Below are 27,805 nucleotides of genomic sequence, written 5' to 3'. Positions count from 1 at the left end.
CTTATTTGTACTAGAACATTTGAAATTGATATAGGATGCAATGGCTACCAACAATGAGAGAAGACTACAGCAAATAAATTATAATTATTCTTCTGATTTTGGGTTCAGGGAGGTAATAATTATACCTGCCTGAGTTCTCAGCACATTAGTATTTTATGCTACTATTTTCTCATACTATACTAATGTAATTCTGATTAAAATCTCCCTCCTCAAACTCAAAGTTTGGTACAGATTTGTATAATTCAGAACTTCTCAATAAAGTATTTTATTGCTCCGCTTCCTTAGTTGAGGTTGCTAGAGTTTGCAAACTCATATAATAAGGCATAGGAATATGCAGAAAAGTGGTTGACAATGAATTTAAAACCTTTTCTTGAGAAAGACTATAAAGCAGAAAGCTTTATTTTGCTGAACATTCTGAAAAATTTATTAGGGGGAATACTTCTGTTAATTATTTTTTTTCTCCTTTCATGTATTTGACGTGAGTATACAGTCAATTGTACTGATCTCTTGTGAGGCTGGAAAACACCTAAAAGAAAAGCACACAAAAAAAGCACTTTTATTCACTCAGGCAGATTTGGCACAGTTGTATGACAGCCTAAAGGCTCCTTGCACAGACACGTCAGGTTGCTTCAGTCAGGAGTCATTTTCAGGCCAATAGCAGGAAAAGCTCATTTAAAAAAAGAAAACAAAACAAAAAAACTAAACCAGGGTATCTAAACTTCAACTATGTCAAATTCTAATAAGACGTTTCTAGGGACACCCTCTGTGTGTTTGTCTGCAAGACTGAGGCATTGGTTTGTAACCAAGAAATGGCAACTGTACCATGCAACTGTATTGGACCGTTCAAAAGCTAAAGAGCCTGAATTTAACTAGGGGAAACATACTCATACCAGAATATATTGATATCCTTGTAAGGAGCAAATCAATTTTAATATAGAACCAGAGAATCATTTAGATTGGAAAAGACCTTTAAGATCGAGTCCAGTCATTAACCAAGCACTGCCGAGTCCACCACTGAACCATGTCCCTAAGCACCACGTATGCAAGTCTCTCAGATACCTCCAGGGATGGTGACTCCTCAACTTCCCTGGGCAGCCGGTTCCATATTCCATATGTTGAATAACAAGGTAGTATTAGGATGAAAATTTTGATGGCGAATCTGTTACAGTGACTATAAAAGTTACAGTATTTATTAAAAGACCATTACAGTAGTTACGGGGAGAAGCCTGACTAAAACTGGAGAAGCCAAATTATAGTCAAAATTTATTGCAATCCTTGTTTAGACCTTCCCATCTAGGATTTCTTAAGGTGAATACATTAAAATGTTTCTATGGAAGTCAGCCTAGTGATAATAGGCATCACTACTAATCAGCCACCAGTGATTCATTTGATACTATCTGTACTATGCCAATAATGAACTTCTACATTTTATACAGATTTACTGCTTAAAAAGGGCTAAGCTGGAATTCCTGGAAATGATAATTCACTCTTTATGCACAGGCTTGATTTTATTTTCTCACTGATTTGGATGAGGTGGCACAGTCTTTTACATCTGTGACTTGCCAGCAACATTTAATAATTCATTCTGCCAGCAAGAATTCTGCCACCTGAGATATTACTTTCTTTTCTGTCTGTTGAGGTGGTATCTATCACACAGAAATCTGGATAGTGGAACGGGGAAAGTAATATATTGGAAATATATTGGAAAAATAGTGCCAAGTAATATATTGCTTATTATGCATGATGTGAATTCCAGAAAGGAAGATCGCTTTCAAATCCCAGTGTATCAGCTGAAACTGCAGTTGCTTAGTGATTTTGAAAAACAGGGAAAAGGAATTTCAAACTGGAAAAAGTAATATTTCAAAAAGAGCCACAGTCCTTAGTCACCACCCACTACGGCTCCATTTGAAAAGGTAATTAAAATTAATTTCTTCCAGTTTAGGACTTTGCCATTATTGTTTGCCAGAGGACTCTGGCTATGTTTATATTCATTATTATTAACTTAAGTGGACTTGAACGCAGGCTTTTTAGTTGAGTGTCTCATCGAAGGGCTAGCTTCTTGATCTATGAATTCTTACTGCCGTGAGTCAATATAAACCACAGATGGTGAATATTTGGAAATGGATGATGATGTATAGATTTGAATTTGTCAGGTTGACACTTTCGATGCCAGCTAGAAATTACAAGTTGTCCTTTTAGAACTCTTTATATGTAAATTGGACATTAACCCAAGTTCTTTTACTGTAAAAAGAGACCTCCAAAGAGAAACATTTCATTTCATTTACATTATTCTTGTTCAGAAGATAGATACATATTCAGAAGAGATCCAGCATCTGTTGGGAAAAGGGAAAACAATTAAAGATTTAAAATCCATTTACTCATTAAAAAGAGCATTTATTCTCAACATCAGAAAGAAACAAATTTATACTTTGAAAAGTTAAGATAATTTGTCTTCTTTTTTTTTACCAATGGATGAAACAGTTGATTTTGTTCTCCCCTATAAATATCTTGTAAAAATGTACAGAAAAATGTTTAATCATGACTATAATAGTTCACTGTTATCAAAAGAATGATTATTACTGAGTAACTTCAACCCTTTTTATATTTTTGGCATGTGATAAAGACCTATATCGAAGCATAAATATATTATGCCTTGGAGGAACATGTACTCATTGGCTAATTGAATATATCACTCATTTTATAGAAAAAAAAACCCTACCTAACTCATCCTCTAGTGTGCATGCTCATTGTTTTAAAATTAAGACCTTCCATTGCTTAAGTGCTTGTACACAGAAGCACAAATACATCTAATTTTGCTCTCTTGTGTAGGCCAATTGAATTAACTTAGCTGCACATTTGAATAATATAAAAATGCACATAATGATCAGTAGAATCAGGAATCATACTCGTAATTTCTTTTAGAAATTGCATGTAACTGTTCACTTGAGAAAGCAATTTATAACTTTCTCTATTAAAATGGAAAATCAGGCAAATAGAAGGATCAAAAAAAGTTGCAAAATGTTAATGTGTTTGCTTTGAAATTGTGTAATTTGTATATCAGGAGGAAGAGGGCAGTTTCTATATATATTTTTTAAATTACTTAATTAAGATGCTTTCCTCCTGCTGAATAAATGCCATGCAAATCATTCGTTAAAAAATATGTAAAATGATACTTCACATAGCTTAAGTATGTTATTTATTCTTAAGTCAGTTCCTTTATTCTTGAATCAGTTCCTTCAGAATAAATTTAGATATGAATATTGACGGCACGCTACTGAATCATTTAATTAAAAAATAACACTTTTTTTCTCGTTTCAGTTCAACAGAAGAGCAGTTTCACTGGCAAACACAAGGTAATGTACTTATCTACATATATGTATTACATATATTCTCTCCCAGAATGATCATATTTCCGAAAAAAGATGGAGGGGGGAAAACAACATTTATTCATGTAATATTTTTTTCATTGCTAGTGTGTGAAAACCCTACATGAAAACTGATTAAATTTGGCAAGAGTTGTTAGGGTTGCCAGAAGGAGCACTGAGACTAACGTAGAGTTTTGAGAGAGGGCATTGCTAAATTTTTATCTAACTTTTCTTAAGGTTAGACCTGAACTTTCTCATTTTGCTTTTATTAATCCAAGGCCATGCTTTCAAAGGATGGCATAATTTCCAATACGGCCAGCCCCCTCTGACTATGTGATCTTGGTGTGTTCCCCATTCCTTCTTCAGCTGGGAATGCTTAGTCACATGTAACTAGTTTTACCTTTTGTCTTGTAACTCATTTTACCTCTTGACTTTCTTTTACATTTTTATCTTGTTAATTTTATTACAGATGGTCAGAAGGACATAGAAGATGAGCTCACCACTGGTCTGGAGCTGGTGGACTCCTGTATTAGATCACTGCAGGAATCAGGGATACTCGATCCACAGGACTATTCATCCAGTGAAAGTGAGTTACTGGAAATGTGTTTTCTAGAACCCAGACATATTTGTAACATTTCATGCTTTAAAACTGAATGCATATCTTAAAGTGTTTTTCTTGATTATTTTCTGATTTTGGCAGAAGACTATGTAGTTGCGAGCAGGCAAGTCGCCTCCTTTTACCCCAAAACTAGGGCTCAGATTGCGTGGCATACGAGAGAGGGATTTCATCTGGAGCACTTCTGACTTCTCTAAACAATGAGGATAACACACATACTAAATGAAAGCAATAATCTCATATTAGACAGTTCAGTTTTGCACTTAAAATTTAATTGTATCCCTCCTTCATGTTCTAAAGTTCTGATGTTATAGTTGTGAAATCATTCAAAGTATCTTCTACTGATACTTAGTTTTAGGTCTTGCCAGTTAATCTGCAGGTGTGCTGAGAACAAACAGCTGTAACTGGACATGTGGAAGCACAGCCTCAAATATACAAAGCCTGATATCAAAGGAAATTTAAAACTCACTCTGAAGTGCCTCACACACAGCATTTGTATTTCATAGACACTTTTGGTCTTAATTCCTTCTATCTCCAAAGAGGAAATGAGATCTATATAAATGTCTCACTTTACAGGTATTCTAAAAATTGTTACTTGTGATGTATTTGAAATAAACATTGAGTGTCATAGAATGATCCACCAGGGTGCAATTTTTTTTTCCCTTTGTATTGGGCATTTCTCAGTGAAGGCCTGAGGTCATGCAGTAAAAAGTGAGGCAACCACAGAGCACTGAATAGGTTTGCATTGTGAGCACTGGCCATAAGACACGGAAGGAGGGGAAAGGCGATGATTCAGAAAAGGCAGCCTCGTCTGACAGTTCCTAACTTTTGACCTCTTAACTTTACAATTTTAGTTATGTTTACTACTGCAGTTTGACTGCATAGCTGTATTTTAAGTAACAAGGCTGACTCTGAGAAGAGCATTTCCAGCCTGCCATGGCAGTTCTAGTCTAGTTGAGGCAGACTTTTTAAATCATCATATGAAAGCCTGCCCAGGGACGTGACCACAGCTTCTTTCTCTGAACTGTGTGCATCTAGTCTAACAAGTTAATCTATCAGTAGCTCTGCGTTTGCAGGGGATTAGTGTGTCTGTAGTCATAATCTTTACAATTCGGTTTCACGCACTCTGATTTTCTCAGAATTAGTTTTAAAAAGTCGTCACATAGCAGGCGGCTGTTATAATACTCTAAATCCCAAACATCACTTTAGTAGCAAATAAAAGTCGCGGAAGAAGGCTAATGGGACAAGTCACATGAAAGGGGCTTACACAGGAGGGGTTCTCTATTGCAAATAGAGCTGCTCGCTAATTATCTTTACTGAGTGTGAAGCAACAAATAAAAAAAAAATATATAAAGCTTTTACTAATTTGGCAAAATGCAAGCAGAGCGATCACTGTTTTTAAAGTAATTATTATCAGACAAAGACGGGCAGACTCATGACTGCTGTGTGCTCTCATACAAGTTTTCTGTGGTTGCACTGACCCTGGGACAAGGTTATAGGCATCTGAGGGAAGGTCCCACACTGTTGCCCATCTCTTTCTTCTGTCCAACTCAGTATAAATTGACCACCTAAACCCACGTGTTTCCAGTTATAGGCAAAGAAACAAAAAGTAAAGAATCTTCCAGAACTACACAGGAAGCTGCAGCTGAGTTAAGGCCTGAACTTGCATCTCTGTGGTCCAGTTCCCTGTGCTGCAGCGATTTCTCTTTAAGTAGCTGTAGATGTCACCACTGCGTCACTCCAGTTTACATCAAACATGATCTGACATGGTTTTGTGGAGTCAGAGGGGAGTTCAGCCTGTCATAAGCATCTGTGAGGATGTCACCAGCAGATGGACAGTGGTCCACACGTACCCTCAGTCCCTGAGGGTGGGCAGGTACAGGCTGCTGCTAGTGGCAGTAGCCATTAGCTACTGTGTGTCCTAGGGAGCAGCTTGGGCCCTCAGTGCCACTGTGAGGGCACTTGATCCATCCTTCTCCCTGCTGCGTATCGCTGTAACACCCAGCGTGGCAGCCTGGAGCTGACTGCAGAGCTGGCTGCTCCTCTCTGAAACTTTTTATTCTTCCACAATTACCTCTTTCCAACGGCAACTCAAAAATACTGCTTTTGCACAAATGAAGATAAATAACTGTCACTTTGAATAGGATCAGGGGAAATGCCAGACATGTGAGAGCCAAGCTAATTGCATATAAGACACTAGGGATGAGTCCTGGGACAGGGACAGGAATGCACAGTAAGTGTAGGACCTGAAATCACTGGGGGAGAAAACATGAAGGGGAGAGAAATTTAGTTCAGAACAGGGATAATACTAGGGATGTTTCAGACATAAGACACAGGAGTACTGAATAGTGACTGTAGCTCAGGAAAGGTATTTTCATGGCAGAATTGGTTAATTTAGTGGGGAAAGACGTGATAAAAATGTTTTGTGAGGATTGAGTATGTCTTGTGGAGACCAAAAAATAATATTTCAGATTAGAAAGCTTGGAAAGATGGGGGATGAAGGAAACAAGGTACTTTTTTCCTCCCCTTTCCATCACTGCACCACTGTCTTAAAATCACACAACTACTCCAGATTAATTCCTTTTACTACCTAGTCAGTACATCTCCTTTTTTTTCTTTGTTTTGTTTTCCTCTTTTTTTCCCCCCATTGCATGTAAGAACAATTGAAAAGGTAGAAAGATTAATGGAAAAAAGGAGAGTAAACACAGATATACAATTCGGAGTGAAGAAAGGTGATTGCTGAGGACGTTTGTCATTAAGGCTTGGTAAGGTTGCAGTCTGGCCTGCAGGTAAGTGGGAAAGGCCCTGAGTAACTGCCTGAGACCCCAGATGCCCATCCCCTGTGAACAGAGAAACTGGAAGCCTCTGAGCAATTGTTAAGGACCAAACTACCTTTTCCTGCCAATGTTTGTAAATTTGGATTTTACAGATGGGTAGTGTAAGAGTGAGATAAATGTGGAACAAGAAGAAGATATTGGTCCTGTATTTCTTTCCCTCCTACTAATTCTCCTGTACCCCTATCCCTGTGGGTCATTAGCATGCCACATCGGAGGACTGCCGTGATACTAGCATCAAAACCATTTCTGAGATAATTAGCTGAAGCTCATCAAATCCTTACAGACTACATGGAATCCTTACAGGCTACAGCAGTGGACACAGGCAACAGTTACTTCCTCTGTCATGGCATTAACGAGACGAGGGCTAGACGGACTGCCGAGATTACTGAGCAAATCCATTGGCACTTTCTTCCTAACTTAAACCACAGGCTCAAATGTCTTCTAATACAGAAGTCTCTAATTTTAATTTAAGGTATCTATACTTAAATCTTTCATGTTATTTCCTTTGCTTCAGTCTCCACAAAACGAACATAAGACTGGTCTTAAAAGGATTATGGGGCAGATTTATGGAGCTTTTGGTGTTTAAGTTTCTAACTGAAATGGAATCGTTTCACTATTTTTCACTTGCTTAATCATTTCATGTGGCAACCCTCTTTCTTTGCTCTCTGAATCGATACCACTGACTGCAGCCACAAAGTTCTTGTTGACATGGATCAGAAAACCTCTTGGATCAGTTTTCCAATTGTCTGGTATTTTTTAAATGCTAACATTTTAAACTTCAATTTAAAAATAAGTGGTTTATATTGGTATTGTAGTTCTTCCCACCTGACACTGCCAATATTCTAGACAGTTTTTTCCACAAAATTTTCTGAATATATTTTTATTTAAATCTGTGACCCTATTGTCCTGGTGCTCAGGATTAATTACAGAATTCAACACACTGATAAGGGAATAAATACAATATAGATTAAATAACACTGTCTTCCTGGCTAATGCTATTTCTGAGTGCATTTGACTGAGGCTACATGTTGACAGAAATGCAGGCAGTTAAGGATGTCTCAGTCCTTCTAGGGAACAAAAAGCATGGCTCACCACCGAGGACTTGATCCCACAATATATTAATTCTTTTAGTCACTTGAAACTATTTGCCCAAAATGCAGCACAAATGGGTAGTAATACCATTTAGATGTCAATTTTTTTCCTCTGCAGAATGACTTATGTTGCAAGAAAAGATTATTTTTATCACATGAAATAGTAGTAGCTGTTGTACTAGGCAGATGTGGTTTTCACTTAAATAACCTGTCTAATTCTGAGGCTAAAAAGATGGGCTGAGCTCTTATTTTATTCTCTTAATTCAGTTTTGTTTCAGCAGTTTTTTACAATCGGATAGATCCTCCTTACTGAGTGTGAAAGCAGATGTCCCAGTTTGAAAGAGCACTCCTTGTTCAACCTTTATGATTTTCACCCTTTATCAGCTGTTTTATTCATGGATACTGAAAATGGATTGAAATAAAAAATGCACTATTTACACAATGAATGTGTAAAAGGATGTGTGTTTATATGTTTGCCATCCCATAGCTCTTGCTTTGTGAAATCGCCACCTGTCAGATGGCTGACATGCTCAATGAGATGAAATTTGGCATCAGTGGACCTCACAATTTGTAGATAGATGAAGTTATTTCCATTTCATTATCTGCTTTGAGAGCTAGGGCGATCCAGCTGAGTCATTCTTTATGCACACAAAGGAGGTGTTCTCATGGGATCTCCTGATAAACATACACACTAATAAAATCCTGTGCTTTTTGAGTACGTTTCAGATCTGAAAAACACATAGGAAGTGAGTGTGATCCTCTTTCCTTTTAGGATTGAAGTCTTTGGAGCAGCAGAAGTGCATAACATGGGCCACACCACCTTTCTTTCTGCTGAATTAATGCAAACCTGGCAGTTGTCTGACTCAATGGTTTTTTCAGCTCCAGAAAAACCTCTCAGAGTATGAGGTCTGAGGAAATTTTGATTTATTGATGAAACTTCTGTCAGTATTGTACTATATTCATGGTAAATATTTACGGTTGGGCATTTTGGATGCCTCTCCCTATTCCATCCATCTCTTCTAATACAAGCCATTTCAATATCTTGGCTTCAAAACTTCGGGGTTTCAAAGTCACCTTTGCCCCATATGTAGTGCGGGAAATCTGAAAGGACACCTTTTGTTAAAGGGTGGTCTCACAGTTATTCGTTGCATGTTCTCACAGAGCAAGTTGTGCAGAAATTGTCTCAACTGGGGATTAATTTCAGTCTTTTGAAGTAGTTGTTAAATACTTAGATTTCTGAGAAATGGTGATAAGATGTTATTTCCTTTATCCACCTCCCCCTTCTGGCCCTCATCACCCTAAGAGTGAGCATGAAATAATTATCCTGTCATTTAACATTGTAATAGCCACTGGCTGGTAGCAAACACCAAGACCTGCTCCCAGGGGCAGTTCTCAGCAGGAGATTAATGTCTTTGCAAAATAGCTGACCATGTAAAGTTTCTGTAGATTCATCGCCAAACCCTGCTAAGACATTAAGATTTGATACTACAAAGCAGGCTCTAGCGCTGACCCGAGAACCAGCTCTCAGCATCAGTGTTGACAGCCAGTACTGCCTCAGGAAATGCTCCATCACTGCTGAGCATCCTCAGCTTGGACTTTACTGTTTTCATTCTCTGTCAGAGGCAGAGTTCAACGGTACTGGGACTTGGATCAGATGAAAAGATGTATCTCAAACACTGTCATTCATTACTCCATCACCTCTGCTCTTGTCACGGTACCGGGTTGGTAAGGGCCAGGTAAAACAGGCATGTCTTTGTTGCTGACATGTCACATCCTATTAAATTCATGTTGGTCTTCTCACTTTAAAAATGTGAGTAAAGTCTTCCTTTTCACTCTCTTCTGTTATGCAGGCAGGAGGAGACCACTGCAAAGAGTGAAACATAGGAGCAGAGCCACAGTATGGGTTCTCACCACCGGGATTCCTGGCAGGCTTTGGTCTCTGCTTTGCCAGCCATGGTCCGCTGCAGGTTTCTGACAGTGGAGTGTCAGGGACTGTGACTCGGGTCCAGCTGATCTCATTCTGCTTTAGTTCATTGCCTGTCTTCAAGTTCTTGTGTGTCTGTTTACAAGCAGGAGCCCTGGTGAAGGCTGAAGGAACCATCGCCGTTCAGGGAAGCAGCTTCTGCTTTCCCTGGTTCCTCAGGGGTGGCACAGGGGTTGCTGTGGGCACTCTCCTGTGCAGGGCTTCAATCACCTCAATTCTTCTGTGGCCCTTCTGTAGATTGGTCTGGGGGGCTGTATAGGATTCTCAGGGAGAAAGTGCTAGAAGCCACTGGCAGCAGTACTGTTCAAAATGTGACGGTCCAGTACGTGCCCTTACTGTTGGACCTAAACTGCTGTAGGCCGCCTCTTGCAATTTCCTCTCCTCAGGAAGGAATCTCCAGCCAGAGACACTCACGCCATCTTAGTATCTCTCCCCAGCCCTCTCCGTCACTGTGCTCCCTCACCTTTTCTTGCTGTCCCATCTTTCCCTAAATTATCCGTTACTGTCTTACCATATCCTTATGTCTGTTGCTTCCCTTTTTGTTTCAATTCCATCTTCTCTTTTTACAGTTCCTTTACCTTTTCTGTTCTCCCACATCATGACACAAAGCATCAGTGTCTTGTCCCCAGAACAGATGATGATTCAGAGGAAAGAAAAAAAAAATTAAAACACACTTTCTGTGTAAAAGTGGCCTTCCTATCATCACTTTTTACATGCTTACGTTACTTCAAAGCGAATCCGCATTACTCATTGGTGTGTCATGTTGGGAGTCCAGAGGTAACTCTATGACAAGATCACAACTAAGTAATTTGTGATTTCCTTCCATTTCTGTGCAGCAGCCTATAGGCTGATTTTTTGTTTCAATATGCTGTCACCTGCAGCATGTTTCTCGGAGTTTCCTTATTTCTAGTTATGTGTACAAGCTGAAATGTGCTTTTATGTACAAATTCCATACCAATATCATGAAATTAATTCATATCTCTGAGCTTGCTTGTCCTGAGATGAATCCGGCTTTGGTACCTGGTGTCATTTTATGCTGTGCAACAGATTTAAAATCCTTGCCTAAAGAAAACAACCTCTCATAATCTAGTTTTATTAACGTAGTACAAAATGTGAATGTCAAATTAACACAGGAGTGGTAACAGCAGGTTAAACATATATGGAGGGGAGAAATGGAAAGGTGAGAGTCGAGACCAGGAAGGCAGGAACAATTAGTAGCAACATCAAAGATGGAAAGGACGTAGTGATCAGCTTGTAATGCTTAGCCTGTGGCAAACACAAATCCTGCAGAGGCAACCAGGTGTTCCCTCATTCACCGCAGGAAGCTGTTACTGAAACTCATTAGAAAATGACAGTGACTTATGGTAGCATCTGTAGGAGCAGAACAAAGAAACACTTTTGGCATCCAAACCTACAACGCAAAAGAACATCAGTAAATATTGTGTCTGTTGTAGGAGCCAGGAAGCAAATGCACCCACATCCTCACGACAGACTGATAAACCACTCGCCCTACTCGTGCCTCAGTGGCATGCCAGCGCCCGCGCGCTCGGCGCAATCAGAAGTGCCAAGAGCCGCATTGTTCTGGGATCTGCCGGTGCCAGCTCGTGAGCATAAGCAGTTATGTAGATGCAGCCTTGAAAAAGAGGTAGTTGGCTGGTTAGCCGCTGCAAAGTGATGTACACGGAACAGAAAATTTTGGCAGGTCTGGTTTTGGGTTTGGTCTTTCTGTGCTACATGCAGTTTACATAGCTCTCAGTAAAGTAGGATTTTTGTGACTTCTGTGATGAGGCAGAAGTAGGGAGTTTCCTCCATTTTTTTCTATTCTGGCCCTATAAATGGAGAAATGCATTTTCTGAGTACAGGGCGAGAGCAGAGAGTAGAGCACATTTGTGGACACAGAGAGAGACAGCAGAAGCAAAAGGCCATACTTTGTGTATTATGGCAGAGGAGTTTCTGGCAGACGAAAAAGATTGTCATAAAATTATGACCTTTTTGACTTGCTTCTTAATTGACTTCTGAGGCAGTGCTAAACGTTCTGAACTGGCTTGCCTCAGAGACCAAATAGCCGTTTTCATTTGTGGACAGAAAAAGATTCAAGATTTAAGCCTGTCAAAGGTCAGGAAAAATGGAGGTTTTGCACAAGAAGAGGAAACCTGTTCTGTGCTAGTGGTTAGGTTCATAGAACAACGTAATAGCATAAAAGATCTACTGATGCCTTTTGTATTAGATCCATATATCTGTGAACAGTTTTATATGCTTTATAGGCAGAAGCTGGTAGGCACTTTAAAAATTATTTTTCTACAGTCTAGTTTAGGTCTATCAGAATAGATTTGTCTAATTTTTTGACTTCTGATAATGCATTCAGCTTCCATGTGAGTCATGATTTTGTGATGTTTATAGCCATCTGATTTTATTTCCTAGAAATAAAAAGGGAACACAGTAGTTTAATACTATCAGCTTTAGGCTGCACTAGGCACAGAGGGTGCCTAGGAACACTTGACATTCACAGTTGGTCTTCAAAGGTATAAAATTAAAAAAAAAAAATCAAGATTTAATAATGCAAAATATGTTCTTCATTTACTTGGCTTTTTTTTTTCTGTAAACAAAGCACACATTCCATTTTAAATGTAGTTATTCTTTGCAAAATGGGAGACTGGTAATGAAAACACAAATTAAAATATGACGATTCTTTATGCCAAAATTCAGTGTTTCCCAAATGGAAACACGACAGTTCCTTCTGAGTCGGAGCTTGCTGTCTGTGTCACTGCATGCAGTGCCTCCTCCTGCATGCACGTTTCTTCTGTGGTCACATTCAGAAAAGTATCTCATGCCATCCAGAAGCCCAGTTCAGGTACCGTTCTCCTGTGGTTCCACAGTCTGATCTTCTGATAGATAGCAAACTTCTGTTACAGTGAAATATTGGGTGACTTCTGCCACTGCTAGTGTTGGGTACCACCTGCAGAGTTTCACAGAATTAACATCGTCACCATCAGCAAATCATGACATTTGTGGAAAGAAGTGATTTGTATTCTTTGTGTAATTCACATCGTGTCTACCTTAGGCCACTGACAAGGTTTTGTTGGCAGGGGCTTCTCACGGAGGTGTAACAAGTGCCAGCAGGAATTTTACTGACAAAAGAGCTCCAGATCATCCTTAGATACCCCTAGATGGAAGGCTAAAGGATATTATTTTTCCTCTTTGTGTCCTCTGTAGTGCAGCAATGTTAGTTATTTTCCTTGCTGCCCGTCTTGCTCCTGTGTTATTTCTATCTATTGTTCATATAAAGCAAATCATCCTAATGGCCAATGATAAATTATGTCTTTCAGAGACTATCTGATTTCGATATCTGCAGAGTTTAGCAAGCAATTTCATGAAATACGATTAATCTTCTAGGAAAGAAGTTGTTTAATCTTGGGGTCATTTAAAAATTTGCAGTAGTAGGTTTTCCTTGGTTTTAATCTAAATTTAGGATAGCTTTTTCTATTAAAAAACCCAAGGGCAAGGGCAACTTCCATATTCTGAGATTAAACATGTTTAAGCCTGCTTGGTCACACATGTCTTTAGGTCTTGTTCTCTAGCATTTTCAGTAGTTTCTCTCATTAGTGAGGGAGCTCCAGGTTTTTTTCCTACTGTCAAACATTACCAAGTATTGCTGACGAGAGAAGATGTGTCTGCGTTCCATTTCATACGAACACCTGGAGTAATGCTATCTGTGGTATGGTACAGAAAGTGAAACACACTATCTGAGTAAAGAACACTGAAGTTATCCTGTTAGGTCAAGATTGCTTAGGCTTTGCTGTGTTACCTTGTTTCATGAGTCTGCTAGTATTTCATATTCGCAACATGTTTCCTAACTTCCAGAAGACTTTTATGTAAACTCACTGGAAATTCTATTATCTTGATCACCTACCAATTTTTGCCATAAAAGTTATCTATTTTTAAAGAAATTCTTCCCTGTTAAATACTTCCTTACTAAGCTCAGCTATCGAAGAAAGTACTTGCTTCTCTCTGGTTTTCTTCCTGTCCCTCACAGGTGCACAGTTAGAGAATTTAAACCACCAGGTTATATTCTGTGAGTGCCAAAGTTTTGAAACATGATTCTACCAAACACTAAGAGGAGACCACATTTGCCACTCTGTAGTCCGCATTTTATTGCACAGGGTTTCCTCTTATTCGGAGGCACTTCATTAGAATTACGCAGGCGTTGGAAACGGGGTAGTGTCAGGCATCCTCTCTGAATTAGGCATTGGTGCTATTCTCCCTGCCCTGACTCTGGGATTTCACTATGGCCATCAAAAAAACCCCAAAACAAAACCCCCAAATCCCCCAACCTTTCAGTAACCAAAAAAGAACCATTTACTCTCAGGGTGGAATGCGGGCCTTAGTTTTTTCTATGCACTTCATGTCTTATGTTTTTCTATTACTTCTTGTGGCCATTTGTGGTGCTTTTCTGTCCCTTGGAGTAGTAATTGATTATTTCAAATCCTAGCCAGCACCTCTGTTTTCCCAGTACAATAATGGCAGAATTTTTATCTTGTGTAAAAAGCAAAAGGTAATCAGCATCTAATGAAACTATTTTTTATTCCCAGTTCACTTACCCCTGAAATAAAGTGTTCTTCATCTTTCATTCCAACAGTAATTAGGTCAGAAAGAGAGTTAGAAGGGATATCCTTGTATTGTTCTCTTACATAATGGTATCAGCCTCATTTTTGCATCATTTCTCCAGATACATATCATTTATAGAATTCTTGGATGAAAATGAACTTATTCTACATTTCTGAATGCATTCCACCAAATCCTGTTTTCCAGTGCCTAAGAATAGGTTTGGTGTCAACACTAAAGCCCTTTTCTGTATTCGTAGGTAGAACATAGCCCTCTTAATGCTGGTAGAGCATGGTACTGCATACAAATTACTTTCCTTTTTTGCAAAACAAGTTTGTTTTCAGTGTAGTCATTTAAGAATTGCTGCATCTCATCTAAAGAGATGTGTTTGTTTCATAACAAAGGAGCTGCTTGTGATTTAGCATATAAAGCATTATTTATTTCTTCATTTTAAATATGCATTTGCCCCTGCCCGCCTCCCCCCCCCCCCCCCTTTTTTTTTTTCCAACTTTCTTCATTATTAGGGCATGGCATACCTTTATTATATTGGAGGCTTGGCATTTTTTCTTGTAATATAAAGGTACTGATATCTTTAATATTTAATATCGCCTAGAAGTTAGATCTTGAAATATTTTCCTATTATTGTTCTAGTACTAGTCCTGGATTTCCAGGGACAATGAGGGCAATGCTTATTACTATTGTTATATTATAGCTACTTGTTATCTTCTGTTTGAGATCTGACTAACAGTTGGCTTGAAAGTCCTTCTTTTCCTAAAGAATCTGTTTGACCAGTTGAAGCTGACAGGATTTGTTTTCATCTTCAGATCTTAAGTTTTGCCTTGGTTTAATCTCTCCTTTTTCTGCCTGCAGTTAAGAAAGCACCCTATTTTTATGATAGCCACAAAGGTCTCTCATCTAGTTCCCGGGGTTTTCCCCCACATTTGCCCCCTGCTGCCACTGCTTCCACCTGCACTTTCTGCAACTCCCCCAGAGACTAGAAAATGGGGAAGAGGGAAGGGATGTCTGTATTTCAGTGGCATGGTGGCTGCTCCTTGCCACCCCCTGAGGCACTTGCAGGGCTTCCCTTCCCTTCACTCAATTCCTCCACTTTCCAAAACCAACCCACATCATCTCAGCAAGAAAGAGTTTCTTCAAGGAGTGTTTCAGATTACCTCAAAAATAGGGCATACTGCAATGGAGGCGTTTAAAACAAACAGACAGACAGATGTTTCTGACCCTTCCAGTTTGGAGGGAAAGCTTACTCCTGGTCCCAGCCCGATATGCAGCTTAGTTCTGGGAGCAGGACTTGGAAAACAGATGGACCAGTGAGATGCCAAAGAATTTAGTATCACTGGGAGCAGGTCTGTCCATCTTGCCTTTAACTGTCATCCCTTCTTCTTTATTGTCAAATACTGTGGAACAACACTGGCAGGTTATCATCAAGAGCTATCCCTGGTTTTATTGTTCTTTCAGTCTAGTTCCAGGATTCCCCCAGCATCCCAAATACAGTTGAACATTCAGAAATTGCGTGACCACTTTACAGATACCTAACATGGTCTTTTATTTTATTGCATCTTTTCTTAGTCATCCATTCCTTTGCAAAACTGTGCAACAAATACAATCCAGCTTTAGGAGCAGTTAGCAACTGCTTACCACAAGTACACACACTTAAGTGAACTAACAAAAAGTAGGTTGTAGGGTAGGAATCGATATTGAACGTTCAAACTAAATCACCTGAGAGGCAGAAGAAACAGTAAGTGATGACTTCTTGGTATTTGAAATCCTTAATTAGGCATATACTAACAGTTAGGAGATGGTTCCTCTTGCTGGGATGTGAGGTGCCTCAACCTATTAACTCTGTAAATGAATGTTTAAAGGACATTAAAGGAGTTTTGCTAGTGCTTTCTTTCAACTGTTATCCAAATGAGCAAAGCAGGTTGAAGAATGTGTGAAGTGATTAATTACACTAATTAAAACCACTTTATTTACACTTGCTCTATAATTTATCATTACTACTTCTGTCAGTTGATCGAAGGTGAGTGAAGTGTTGTTTATAATTGGTATGGGAGCTAATTAAATGTTCATTTCAGCGCGTTTTGGTCTATTTCCTTTGTCAATTAGAACTGGCATTGCAATAGATGACTGACCAAATGGAAATGTATAACACAACAGTAGTGCTCCTCTTTACTACTTACTTGGAGAAGGAAATGTGCCCTGGTAAGCCAACTGAATTTAAATCTTCCGGAGAGAAAAAAAAATCCTTGTCCTTTCACTTCCTTACTTTTGTTGAGAATTTCACATGAAAAACTAAGTAACAGGCATGCCAATTATCTCATGGGGGCTGACTAGGGTGTATGTGTCAGTAGTTTGTAGTGTAGTTATTTTAGCCAGTTCAGGAGTAATTATTGCATAGATTTAGGATACTACATTAATCATGCTCTTATCTTGTAATAATATAGTACTGTACATAACTTGTCATTATACAGTAATTATTTTATAATTGAACAACTAGCAGATCATGTATTATTGAATACTCATTCAATGAAGAATTCTGCTCTGTAATGTAATATATTAGTCCTGTTTCATAATTCAGACTTTTTTTTGTTTTGAAGATTGACCATACTATTGCTATAGCATCATCTTGGATTATTACACACTGTGAAGCTACAATTTGTGAAGTATTCCATGACATACTGCACTCTAAGGATTAGCAAATAGGAATAACTTTTCTGATGTTCAACTGGCAGACACTAGGGATAGGCTGTCATTGGTATCCCCACAGGGAAAAATTTATTTGGTTTCTTTCTATGAGTTCCTCCTTTACAAGAATCCCACATTCATCTGGCTGTTCAGCTTTGTGACCCAGCAATGGCGCTACAGGATAAGATAGAAAAGATCTTTCAGTAAAGACATTTTCCTAATATCCCATCTATACATCCCCTGAGGCAGCTTCAGGCCATTTCCTCTCATCCTATCACTAGTAACTCGGGAGAAGAGACCACCACCCGCCTTGCTACAAGCTCCTTTCAGGTAGTTGTAGAGAGCGAGGTCTCCCCTCAGCCTCCTCTTCTCTAGGCTAAACAGCCCCAGTTCCCTCAACCTCTTCTCATAAGACCTGCTCTCCAGACCCTTCACCAGCTTCATTGCCCTTCTCTGGACACGCTCCAGCACCTCAATGTCCTTCTTGTACTGAGGGGACCAAAACTGAACACAGTACTCGAGGTGGGGCCTCACCTGTGCCAAGTACAGGGGCACGATCACTTCCCCACTCCTGCTGGCCACACTCTTCCTGATACAAGCCAGGATGCTGTTGGCCTTCTTGGCCACCTGGGCACACTGCTGGCTCATGTTCAGCCGGATGTCAACCAGCACCCACAGGTCCTTCTCCGCTGGGCAGCTTTCCAGCCATCCTTCCCCAAGCCTGTAGCATTGCATGGGGTTGTTGTGACCCAAGTGCAGGACCCAGCGCTTGGCCTTGTTAAACCTTCTACAACTGACCTTGGCCCATTGACCCAGCCTTTCCAGGTCCCTCTGTAGGGCCTTCCTGCCCTGCACCAGATCGACACTTCCACCCAATTTGGTTTCATCTGCAAACTTACTGAGTGTGCACTCGATCCCCTCATCCAGATCATTGATAAACACATTAAACAACACTGGGCCCAGCACTGAGCCCTGGGGAGCACCACTTGTGACCAACCACCAACTGGATTTAGCTCCGTTCAACGCAACTCTCTGGGCTCGGCCATCCAGCCAGTTTGTTACCCTAGTAATATTACAAATAGTAAAATGTAATAGAATGTGCTTCTTTGGCCCCACCTCTAATCAGTGTAAGGGTACTGGACCAGTCTCGCAGCACTTAGAAACTGCTTAGCTTCTGACACTGGTAAGCTCCTTAAAGCCCAAGTTCCTACTGGGTTTCTTACGTGAGATAGTCGTCAGGTTATGACCACTATGGGATATGATTCGGGTGAGCTCTTCTACCTGCGTGGTCAGCCCGCAAGGCCTAACCCTCAGGGGGAAGGGAAGAAAACATGTCACGACCAGCCAGCTCTGATTCCCAATTAAGTTCCCTGTCTTTTCAGCTACTGTCAGTGCTGATGCCTGTTTTTTGTAATCTCTCACTGAAACTCCAGTCAGTATGAATGACTATGCATTGAATTATAATTCATTATTGTGCTGATGCACTCTGGTCTTTGTTTCTTGCTTTTTTCTTTTTTCTTCTCTTTCTAAAATGTAATCCTTTCCGTGCTTAAGTTGGGCATCTTGCCACCCGGGGCTGTGGATCATGGTGGTCAGCTGAGCATCCAGCTTCTCTTGGGTTTTGTTTCCAAGCAAGTGAGGAAAGGAAAGCTACGTGCTGTTCTCTTGGAGTTTGGCAATGCCAGGGAGCCTTGAATCCCCCTTTGTCACAGGACTATCAGAAAGAAACATGCTTTTAAAATTTGGATCAGTGGTGCTGATCTAGTGGCCTGCTAAACATTTCTAATAATACAGCTACTCTTTTACCAGCATCGTATTTGTTAAAAATCGATTTTATACTGTACACTCGGTACATTTTCTCTGTTTGCACGCACCACTTTTAATACACTTAGAATACCTTAAAAAGTGATTTGACTCCTACTGAAATCTGCAAGCATATTCCAGTGGATTTTAATATAGTAGCCTTAGCCCTTGGCATTTTCTGAGCATACAGAAATGAACATTTTTGACCTTTTTTCAATGTATAAGTGGGATTTTTATGATTAAATGTAGGTATAAAATCAATTGCACAAGTGAATATAAATGTTTCTGTTGAGGAACAGGATCTTATTTAAAAGCAAAATACTCTTTGTTCACACAATGGAAAGCTTCTTTTATCTTGTTTTAAGTATGCTGCAAAGTGTGGTTGGAAAAAAAGGAAATCTAAGGGGTGACCTAAATAGAGAAATATGGTAAAATAATCCCAGTGGTGGAATTTAGTTGTATTACCATTCTTCTATTTTTTTATTTACTTCTTGTTTGTTTGTTACTGGTCTTGAGCACGTTTTGGTCTATTTCCTTTGTCAGTTAGAACTGGCATCGCTGGTCTTGTCACTTTTTGCATAGGAAGTAGAATAATTAGAAGTTTATGTGTATTTATTTTTTACTTGTAACTAATTTTTTATTGCCTAAGAAAGCACTGGTGGAGCTAGAACATCACATGTAGGTACTGAGTATTCCAGTATTCAACTGTTCTGAAATGGCCTTATAAAGTATTTCTGCATGCAAACACTTACTGTTCAAGAATCATTACAGAAAAAATCAAAATGAAAGTTTTAGGTTATGATCTTTTTTTTTTCTTGGTTGGTTTGGTTGTTGGTTTTTTTTTCTGTGAATGATGGAAGAAGGAAGAGGTGGTCTGAAAACAGCAGAAATGACAGGCAAAAGATTTTATTCCCAAAGAAAATATTGTTCTTGAAAAAAGAAGGACAAATGTTTTAATAATGTCAATTTTTCCCCTTTTTTGACCCAGACACGGATGATAATAATAACCTGGATTCTTTGTGTCAGTTTGGTTTCCCGTAATCAGCTGTTACTGTCCTGTCCTTGAATTAATAATAATCTCATCATTTAAGACCGCTCTCTTCCTTGGTTTGGTTTTTAAATAGCTACACTCCACCTTACTGCAGCATTGCACATCGTATTGTTATTCATAAAGAAAAACAGCGGCCCATGAAGAAATAGTACCGGTGCAATAGCGTATCCCTCACAGGTGAGGGGCACAGGAGCAGCCCCAGGTGCGCCTGGTGGGGGTCATGCTGCAGCCTTTGCCTCCCGCTTCCCTGACTCCCCCCTTGACAGACACAGGGAGATGTTGTGGAAGCTCTCCTTCTACTATGGCTTGTGACGGAGTCTGTAACTCGCCAGTTTACGTTTTACATTTACATTTTACATTGCCATATGCAACGTACTAAATGCCATGAATTAGCCTGTTCAGCGTAATGCCAGGCTATGCTTATTTCGTCAAATGCAATATGGCAGGAAGGTAGCAAGCGTGGGCTTCAGTGCTGCTCTCTTTAGTGATAAGGCTCAGGGTAGGGCCAAGTCCTGCACTGCATCTGCTCCTCTTCCCTGTTTTGCTTGAAGTGTGCGTGCCAGGTGCTCTCAGGTGCTCCAGATCTCTTCAACCATTAGGTTTTTGAAAGAGAAAAATAATAGCCATATATAGCCAACATAACTTCCAGTAAGAGGGGTGGGTAATATAAAGGGCTTCACGAGAAGCCTGCCACCTCCCCGCACTGTCTGAATGGGTGACTCCTTTCCTCTAACTCTGCCATGCCTGCCAGCTCCTGGGTCTCCAGACCACAAAAGAGACTCCTGTTTCCCTTCTCTGATTCCTAGAAAAGCCCTCTGCTCTCCATCACCTCTGAGGCTTCATTGTGGGCTGGCTCTCTGATGTAGGCATGTCCTTCATCCTCCTCTGTTCTCTTCTTGCCTGGTCTTTTTTGTGCTCCAGCAGCTTTCCCCAGCTTAAGTGCACCGTGCCCGTGTCCCAAGCAAGACGCACGCCCTCTCCCTCTCCTTTGAGCTCCTTACTGAGCTGCGTTACAGCAGCCAAGGTGAGGAAGGTGGGGAGCCTCGCACACTGCTCTGCTCAAGGTTAAGATGAAGAGGAAGGTATTGTCTGCAGCACATGTCCACCAAACTACACCCTGCTCCATCTTTTTAAGTTAGTCCACAGTGGCGCCTCCTGCAGTATGATGCCTCTTATTCTCCTGAATTTGCATTTATATCTGTACTGTTATAATAGAGGAGGAAAGTGACACTGACTGAATCAGTGCAAATTTGGTACTATCCATGATGAATAATCCAACAGTAATATTCTTTCACAAGGCAAATATAATTTTTTTTTCCTGTGGTCGTGAAAAAACAAAGGGGAAAACAGGTAGTTATATCTTCCCCATAACCCCAAATAGAAACAAAATGTAATACGGATTTTTAAAGCAATACTACAGATCCTCGGTATCTGCTAAATTAAATGTTATGAAGCTGGAAGTGTTTGTTTTTGAGCTTATTTTAAATTGAAGACTGGAAGTTAATTATGTAGCATTAAGGGAACAAATAAGACTGACTCGTTCTCGTAGTTAACTAGCGATTTCCAGTGCCTAAGTGAAAGAAAGCGAATTTCCAGCTGCCTTAACTCTTCTGAAAACAAATGAAAAATAGTTGCATGAATACTTTCTTATACCAACACAACGGAGCTTCAATTTTGGCCAGGAAGAAACAGTAGTTTGTTGTTGAGAGCCATCAGCGTATAGAAGTACACAAACAAACCACTTCTCTTCTGGGTGAGCCGTGGGCTTTTCAGAAGGTTTGGTTTTGCCCTCAGACTGAAATCTCAACAATGTTAATGAGAAAAGCGATCCATCTTTTCCCTATCAGGCAAGACAGGACTGCTTGTAGTCCCTAAAACCTGAAAAAGGAACTTGTGTTTTTTCAAGATCATGCTGATTGAGCTCAAATGTATCTTGTAGTTTGAACACTTGGTTTAGACTTAGTTATTTACAGGTGAGCAGCCACAACTGTTCCGCACTTGCTTGAGAAATGTGGGCTTATTCAAAATTTAAATATCTGTCCGGCTGCCTCTCTCAGATGACTTTGTAATTACTTCATTGGGATGCATGTAAGTTTTAATTGTTCATTACTGCTTGTTAAGGTACCAAATAAAAATTGCCATACGGTAGTTAGTGAAATTAAAACTGCGTGCTCCAAACTTTTTACTAAATTTTTTTTTCTATGGTTTGGATAAGTTTCTTAAAGTGCATGGAAGTGTTTAGGTTAATTGGTGCAGGGAACCCATGTATGTGATTCTAGCTGGCTATGTAAATCCCCTAGTGAGCCATAGTAATATGAAAGGAACACTTGAAAACCAGATGCAATGAAAATTTAAACATATTGAGTTCATAGCATGTGATAGTTTAATCATTATTTAAGCTTTGGAAATGTCACAGCATAATTTCTTTCAGAATGAGTACAAACACTTTCATGCACAAAATTCGCTTTCTTGCTGCAACTTTTGCCCCCCGGGAAAGTTAGGCTTTTGTGAATTTTCTGAACTTAATCATGTCACTTGATCACAGGCAAATTCACTCTGAAAATTCAAAATCCAAATGATTAAAATAAAGTCTACAGATATATTTTAAAACTAAGCCTGTATTTTCTTTATGCTCTTAAAAAAAATTCTGTGGCTATTTCTTCCATTAAAGAACAAAATTTGCAACAAAACCAGTTAAATGGAAAGTGCTTTGTAAGCCCTATTTGCAGAGTCAGGGAGTGGAAAGCTACCAAATGTTGGATTTATAAGCACCCATGCAGGATTAAATTCAGCTCTCCTGTGCCTGTGATACATATTTAAGAGCCTCACAGCATACATGGAGCCTTGCCTCCTTCTGTACTTGTAAGGAAGATAGAACGACCAGAACTTATTTTCTAAATTTGTCCCATATCTGGAATATTCTGAAGAATGCAATTGAGTTTCCTGTGTAAATTGTCTTTATATGTAAAATAGTGTCATAATCCCAGTCTACACTTGGATGCAAACACTTCCACTTTACATAGCCTACTACAACTTGTTTATAATATGAGCGGTTTGGGTTGGATTTTGGAAAATATCGGTTAAAATGGTTCGTCCATTTCTGAGAAACAGGCTAGGGGGAACAATACCCTCTGTGTTAATTTGGGTGTGGGTTGTTTGCACATTTTGAGTGGAAATCTTTTTTGAGCTGCTGTACATCCTTATAGCAAAGACTTAAAAGGTCATAAAATTTGGCTTTTGAATCAGGAATGTACCAGGAGTAACTTCTGGTAAAATTCATTGGAATTTTGCCATTGCGAGTCTTTTAAAACGGAACTTTTTGCATGTTCTGTAGGGGCAAAACAAGGTAATCATTTCACATCCCTTAAGGTTTGTGTCACCTTCTATGTTCTCATGAGCTTGTTAGTGCTAACCAGAAGATGAACCTATCACCCCCGTGGAGCTGCTGGATATGCTATAGATGATAGCTTTTGTGTTGAAGGTAGACTTCTTTGTATTTCATGCAATATCCAAGGCATAACCCTCTTCTTTTCTCTCCTCTTGTACTCGCTTGCTGGGCCTGGAGACCATGGAAGAGTGAACTAGATATTGAAAATTAGAAGAGACTAAAATCAGTGAAGGCATAGGGGAGGATTAGGTGGATATTCTTTAATGTAGCTCTCTGTGTATGGAGACAGAATAAGCTCACCATTGAAAGCAGTTGTGGGAGGTCACGTCTAAACCACGCGACAGCACGGTGTAGGAAGAGCCTTTCCCTGTCTGATACATGCTCTTGGCGCAAAAATAGGGGAATTTGCTATGGGTATGTGGTAACCTAAATCAGTTGTACATGAAGCTAATGAATATTAGAACATGTTTCAGTGTCACGGAACAACTAAATAACTGGAAAGTAACACTGTTCGTGCTCCTGACATGCCCTTCAGTCTGGCAGCCCCAATTTAAGTTCGCTGCCTGCACTTGGCTCTCCTGCCACGCAGTGCTGTGATGGGGAAGATAAGATAGGCTGACAAAACAGTCATCAAGGATTCACTGAGATCAGGGTGAGTCCTACATGATAAAAGGAGCTATTAATATTTCAAAAGCTGCTATCCATCCCTACAGGCACCAAACTATTACATCACCATGTGTACAGGAGAGAGTGGCAGCAATCAATAGATCTAATATGCTGGGGGCCCAGGGAGAGACAACTTAGCATTTCCCATGCAGAATGACTGGATATAATTAAGTGAAATAAACAAGACTTAACCTTAGGAAAAGAAAAAACAAAACCAAACCCAAACCAAAACCAAACTGTCGGCTATTCTAGGCTGAAAACCAAGACTTCCTTATCAACTAGTACAGTTGGGTTTGTTTAGGCTTAGAACTTCTGCACCGGTAAAAACCATACGTTTATTGCAAAGAAAGCAATGTGGTCTATAGCTTGAATGCAATAGTAATGATGACTGAGCAGTAAAGAAACAATGTAAGGTATGTGATTTTTATTACTGAAAAGCCAAATGGTGAAAAGCTGAAGCCACGAACATCTGATAATTTCGAGGCTCACTCAACAGGTAATACAGGTATGCTCTTTCACTGAGACTTTCTGACTGCTCCCAAATCCTGTCCCCGCAGGGCCCAGCCTCCTCTCCCAGAGTGCACTCCAGCTCAATTCCAAACCTGAAGGGTCCTTCCAGTACTCGGCCAGCTACCACAGCAACCAGACCCTCGCCCTGGGCGAAACAGCGGCCGCCCAGCTGCCGGCCCGCAGCAGTCAGGCCAGAGGTGCCATCCAGAGCTACAGCCAGGTACGTGTCCTAAGCAGCCCGGGTCTCTCACATCTGAAATCGTGTGGGGTAGCTCCCAGGAAACGGAGCTGTTCGGTGCCCGCCAGCGCGCAAATGTCTGCCTTTACTTTCTCTCTTCTTCAATGTATCTGCAGTGGGTTGGAGTTACCGCCTTGATTTTCATAAATCTAAAGTGCGTTGACTTGCATGGTAATAAAATAATCCTGATTAAAAGGAGATTTACATGCCAGCTTTACTTAGTTGCATATATATTTTGGTAACAGGATGTTCAGGCATTTAAGTTTGAGAATTTCTGTGGCTGAGCCCTAACTAAGGATTAGGGCCTCCCTGCGTTGGTATCAGGATATTACTGAAAGCAGTGAGTGCCAGCAAACAAAAACAAAGCAAGGCTGACACCACATGCGAAACCTGCTTGGGACACCACGCATTGCCTGGTGTCGTGGCCTAATCCCAAGCGTAAGAATAATTTTTTGCTTCCCCCCCATATTGAAAGGCAAGCAACTTACCAGACAGCCACCTGTATGTTTCAAACATTTGGGAAGATTGTTTCAGATGCTCATGAAAAGTTTGTAAATCTCCTTTCCTGTCTAAATGATCCCTCCTGGCTCTGACATGTAACCCTCTCACCTTCTGTGCTTTTCACTACAACATCAAAGCCTCTCACTGGGCAGCTAAGCTTCAGTTTAGACAAAAATTTCTAGAAGCGTTCATGCTTCTATACATAAACAAGGTCTGACTGGGTTTCGTTGGTCAGCTCAGGTTATTTATGCAGGTATATAGATGTTAACCACCCCATCAAAGCAGACCATCTCAGTGTGACACTGGGACACTTTGTAGTTCAGGATTCTGTAGAAGCGAGTAGTATTTGAATTTCAAAGCCTTAAATTGCTAAGAGATTTCAAGTATTATATAGTCATTGCACAGCTTGTGGGATACCGAGAGACATACAATATTCTATTCTCTCAATTTGCTCAGAAAAGCTCCCTATCCTCTAAGACTGAAAATGAAATAAAGCACAGTTAAATTTCATTTCAAATTGGGTAGGTACTTTTCTTCTTCTCTAAAGGGTTTAAAATGAGCCTGCATAGTGGTAAGGCCTCAGGGTTTTTCTGTGTTTACCAAGGAGGACCTCCCTGATGTTCTTTGGGATTGGAGCCAGCAGGAGAGCAGGATTCCAGCTAGAAAGAAAAAGGAGGCTATAATATCCAGTTGTAGCCTGGGCAGATGTCATCAGGAGTTGTGCTTTGTGAAAAGCATCATACCCTGGGGGTTAGCCTGAAACGGTGTGATGCATCCTTCAAGGAGGCTAGAAAAAGTGAGATGATAGAAAAGGAACAGGTTATGAGAGCAACAGAGCAACAGAAACAAAAACAAAGCAAAAATGAGAGGGGAAGGAGAAAGAATCTAAAACAAAAAAGGCAGGAAGGGAAAGTGTGCAGCTGTCTAGGGGTTAGAAGTAGTGATATTCTTAATATAAATTTTATCATACTCATTCATCAAAAAGGATGAATTTACGGAGAGCGGAAAAAATGATCTAGATTAATTGAAATGACACTGAGCAGCCATTGCTCAGAACTGAAAAGCTCGCACAAACCATCTACTTCACAGAGAACCCGTTACCTTCAGAAAGGTAACTAGCAAATTAGCAAGGCAACCTTTCCTATCCTTTCTTTTTCTTGGTTTGAGAAGGCAGAAAATAGGTTTTCTCCCTGTGTTCCTCCAGAATGTGTGGTAGGTGTTCCTGCAGGGAAAAAAAAAATAATCCCAGAACATCATTTTCACACCATCATCTTGTAAAGGACGCTTGACAACTTCAGGTCAATTAAAATGTATCTTGGAAATATTAACAAACAGCTATATAAACTATGAATTAATACCATGAAAAGCATATAAAGGATGTTTTAAAAGAGGTAAACAGGAAGAGGGAGAGTCAAAAGTTAAAATTAAAAAGTCAATCCTTGGAATTGTTTTGCTATCCCTAATTATAATTAAAATAAGCCTCAGGAGTCAAAACTGCTCAGATTGTGATAATTTCCTTTGGTATTTGTGTGCCAGGAATATAGCTATCTCTGAACATGAATGATAGCCCAAATGCTTGGAAAAAAAATATGTAAATAGTCCCAAGGCCAGCTGTGACAGCAAGAACAATTTCTGAAAATGCAATTGTATAAAAAAGAGAAACTAATTAGTCTTGGGACTTCCTGTATAGCGCTGCAAAGTGCAATCTAACATTTTTGTCAATTTGGAGGACTTCATTATAGATCATAGAGTGTTTCCACCGCTTTGAGTACGTCAGAACACGAAACTTTTATCTTCTAAATGCTACTGGAATAGGATTTCTTAGCAACAACTGCTCCTCTGCCAGGGAATTACTCTGTTTCCACACTGAAAACAGCTTTTCAGACTTGGTGTCCGGATCCTGATATATCCTGTATTAATCAATTAAGGTTATTTGTGAAGAGTCAGTAGTGGCTCTTATTGCAAAAAGTAGCAGATTTTGCAGATCAGTTGCTCAACAGTGAATCTTCTATTTGGACAATGTAATTTGTGAACAACTGATTGGTTGGGTTTACTGTCATCTTGAGAATGGTCAGCTTACGTTGTAGGTATCGTAGAAATATAAAGCATAGCATGTACTACCGAGAGTGTTTTTCCACAAGCTCTGCCATATCTTTGCAAGGGGAGGGGAAAGGGAGTGAAACTAGTTTACATTTCTGGATGAGGACTTCTTTAGCCTCTGGTGATGCTGCAGTCTTTTCAGAGGCTGAGGCAGCAACAGAGGTCATTCCCTACTCTGTATTATCCTCCTGAAGCCTCTGGACAAGGCCGGCACAGAATTTGAAAACCCTTAAAAACAAAAAGTAGATGGAATTAGGGAAAGAAAAAAAGCCTTTAAAAATTATTTAACAGTTAATTTTCTAACTTGTCTCCATTTTCCTATAAACAAGTCATAAGTTTGTCATTCATCAGAC

At 39.9% G+C, this 27,805-nt stretch overlaps 1 protein-coding gene across 9 annotated transcripts in view; it reads left to right on the top strand.

The window, feature by feature from the left end:
* CTNND2 (catenin delta 2) overlaps positions 1–27,805 on the top strand; it is a 687,140-nt gene that overhangs the window by 358,043 nt on the left and 301,292 nt on the right. For all 9 annotated transcript variants that reach the window (XR_010371561.1, XM_064443391.1, XM_064443387.1 and 6 more), the window contains 3 exons: positions 3,319–3,353; positions 3,835–3,951; positions 24,661–24,833. Coding sequence is in view for 8 of the 9 variants with exons in the window: in XM_064443391.1 (XP_064299461.1) it covers positions 3,319–3,353; positions 3,835–3,951; positions 24,661–24,833 (325 nt within the window). In the remaining variant the exon portion in view is untranslated. The remainder of the gene's footprint in view (positions 1–3,318; positions 3,354–3,834; positions 3,952–24,660; positions 24,834–27,805) is intronic.

Source organism: Phalacrocorax carbo, chromosome 2 (genome assembly GCF_963921805.1).
Source record: "Phalacrocorax carbo chromosome 2, bPhaCar2.1, whole genome shotgun sequence".
In the NCBI taxonomy this organism is placed as follows: Eukaryota; Metazoa; Chordata; class Aves; order Suliformes; family Phalacrocoracidae; genus Phalacrocorax; species Phalacrocorax carbo.
This window is presented reverse-complemented; position numbering and strand designations above follow the sequence as displayed.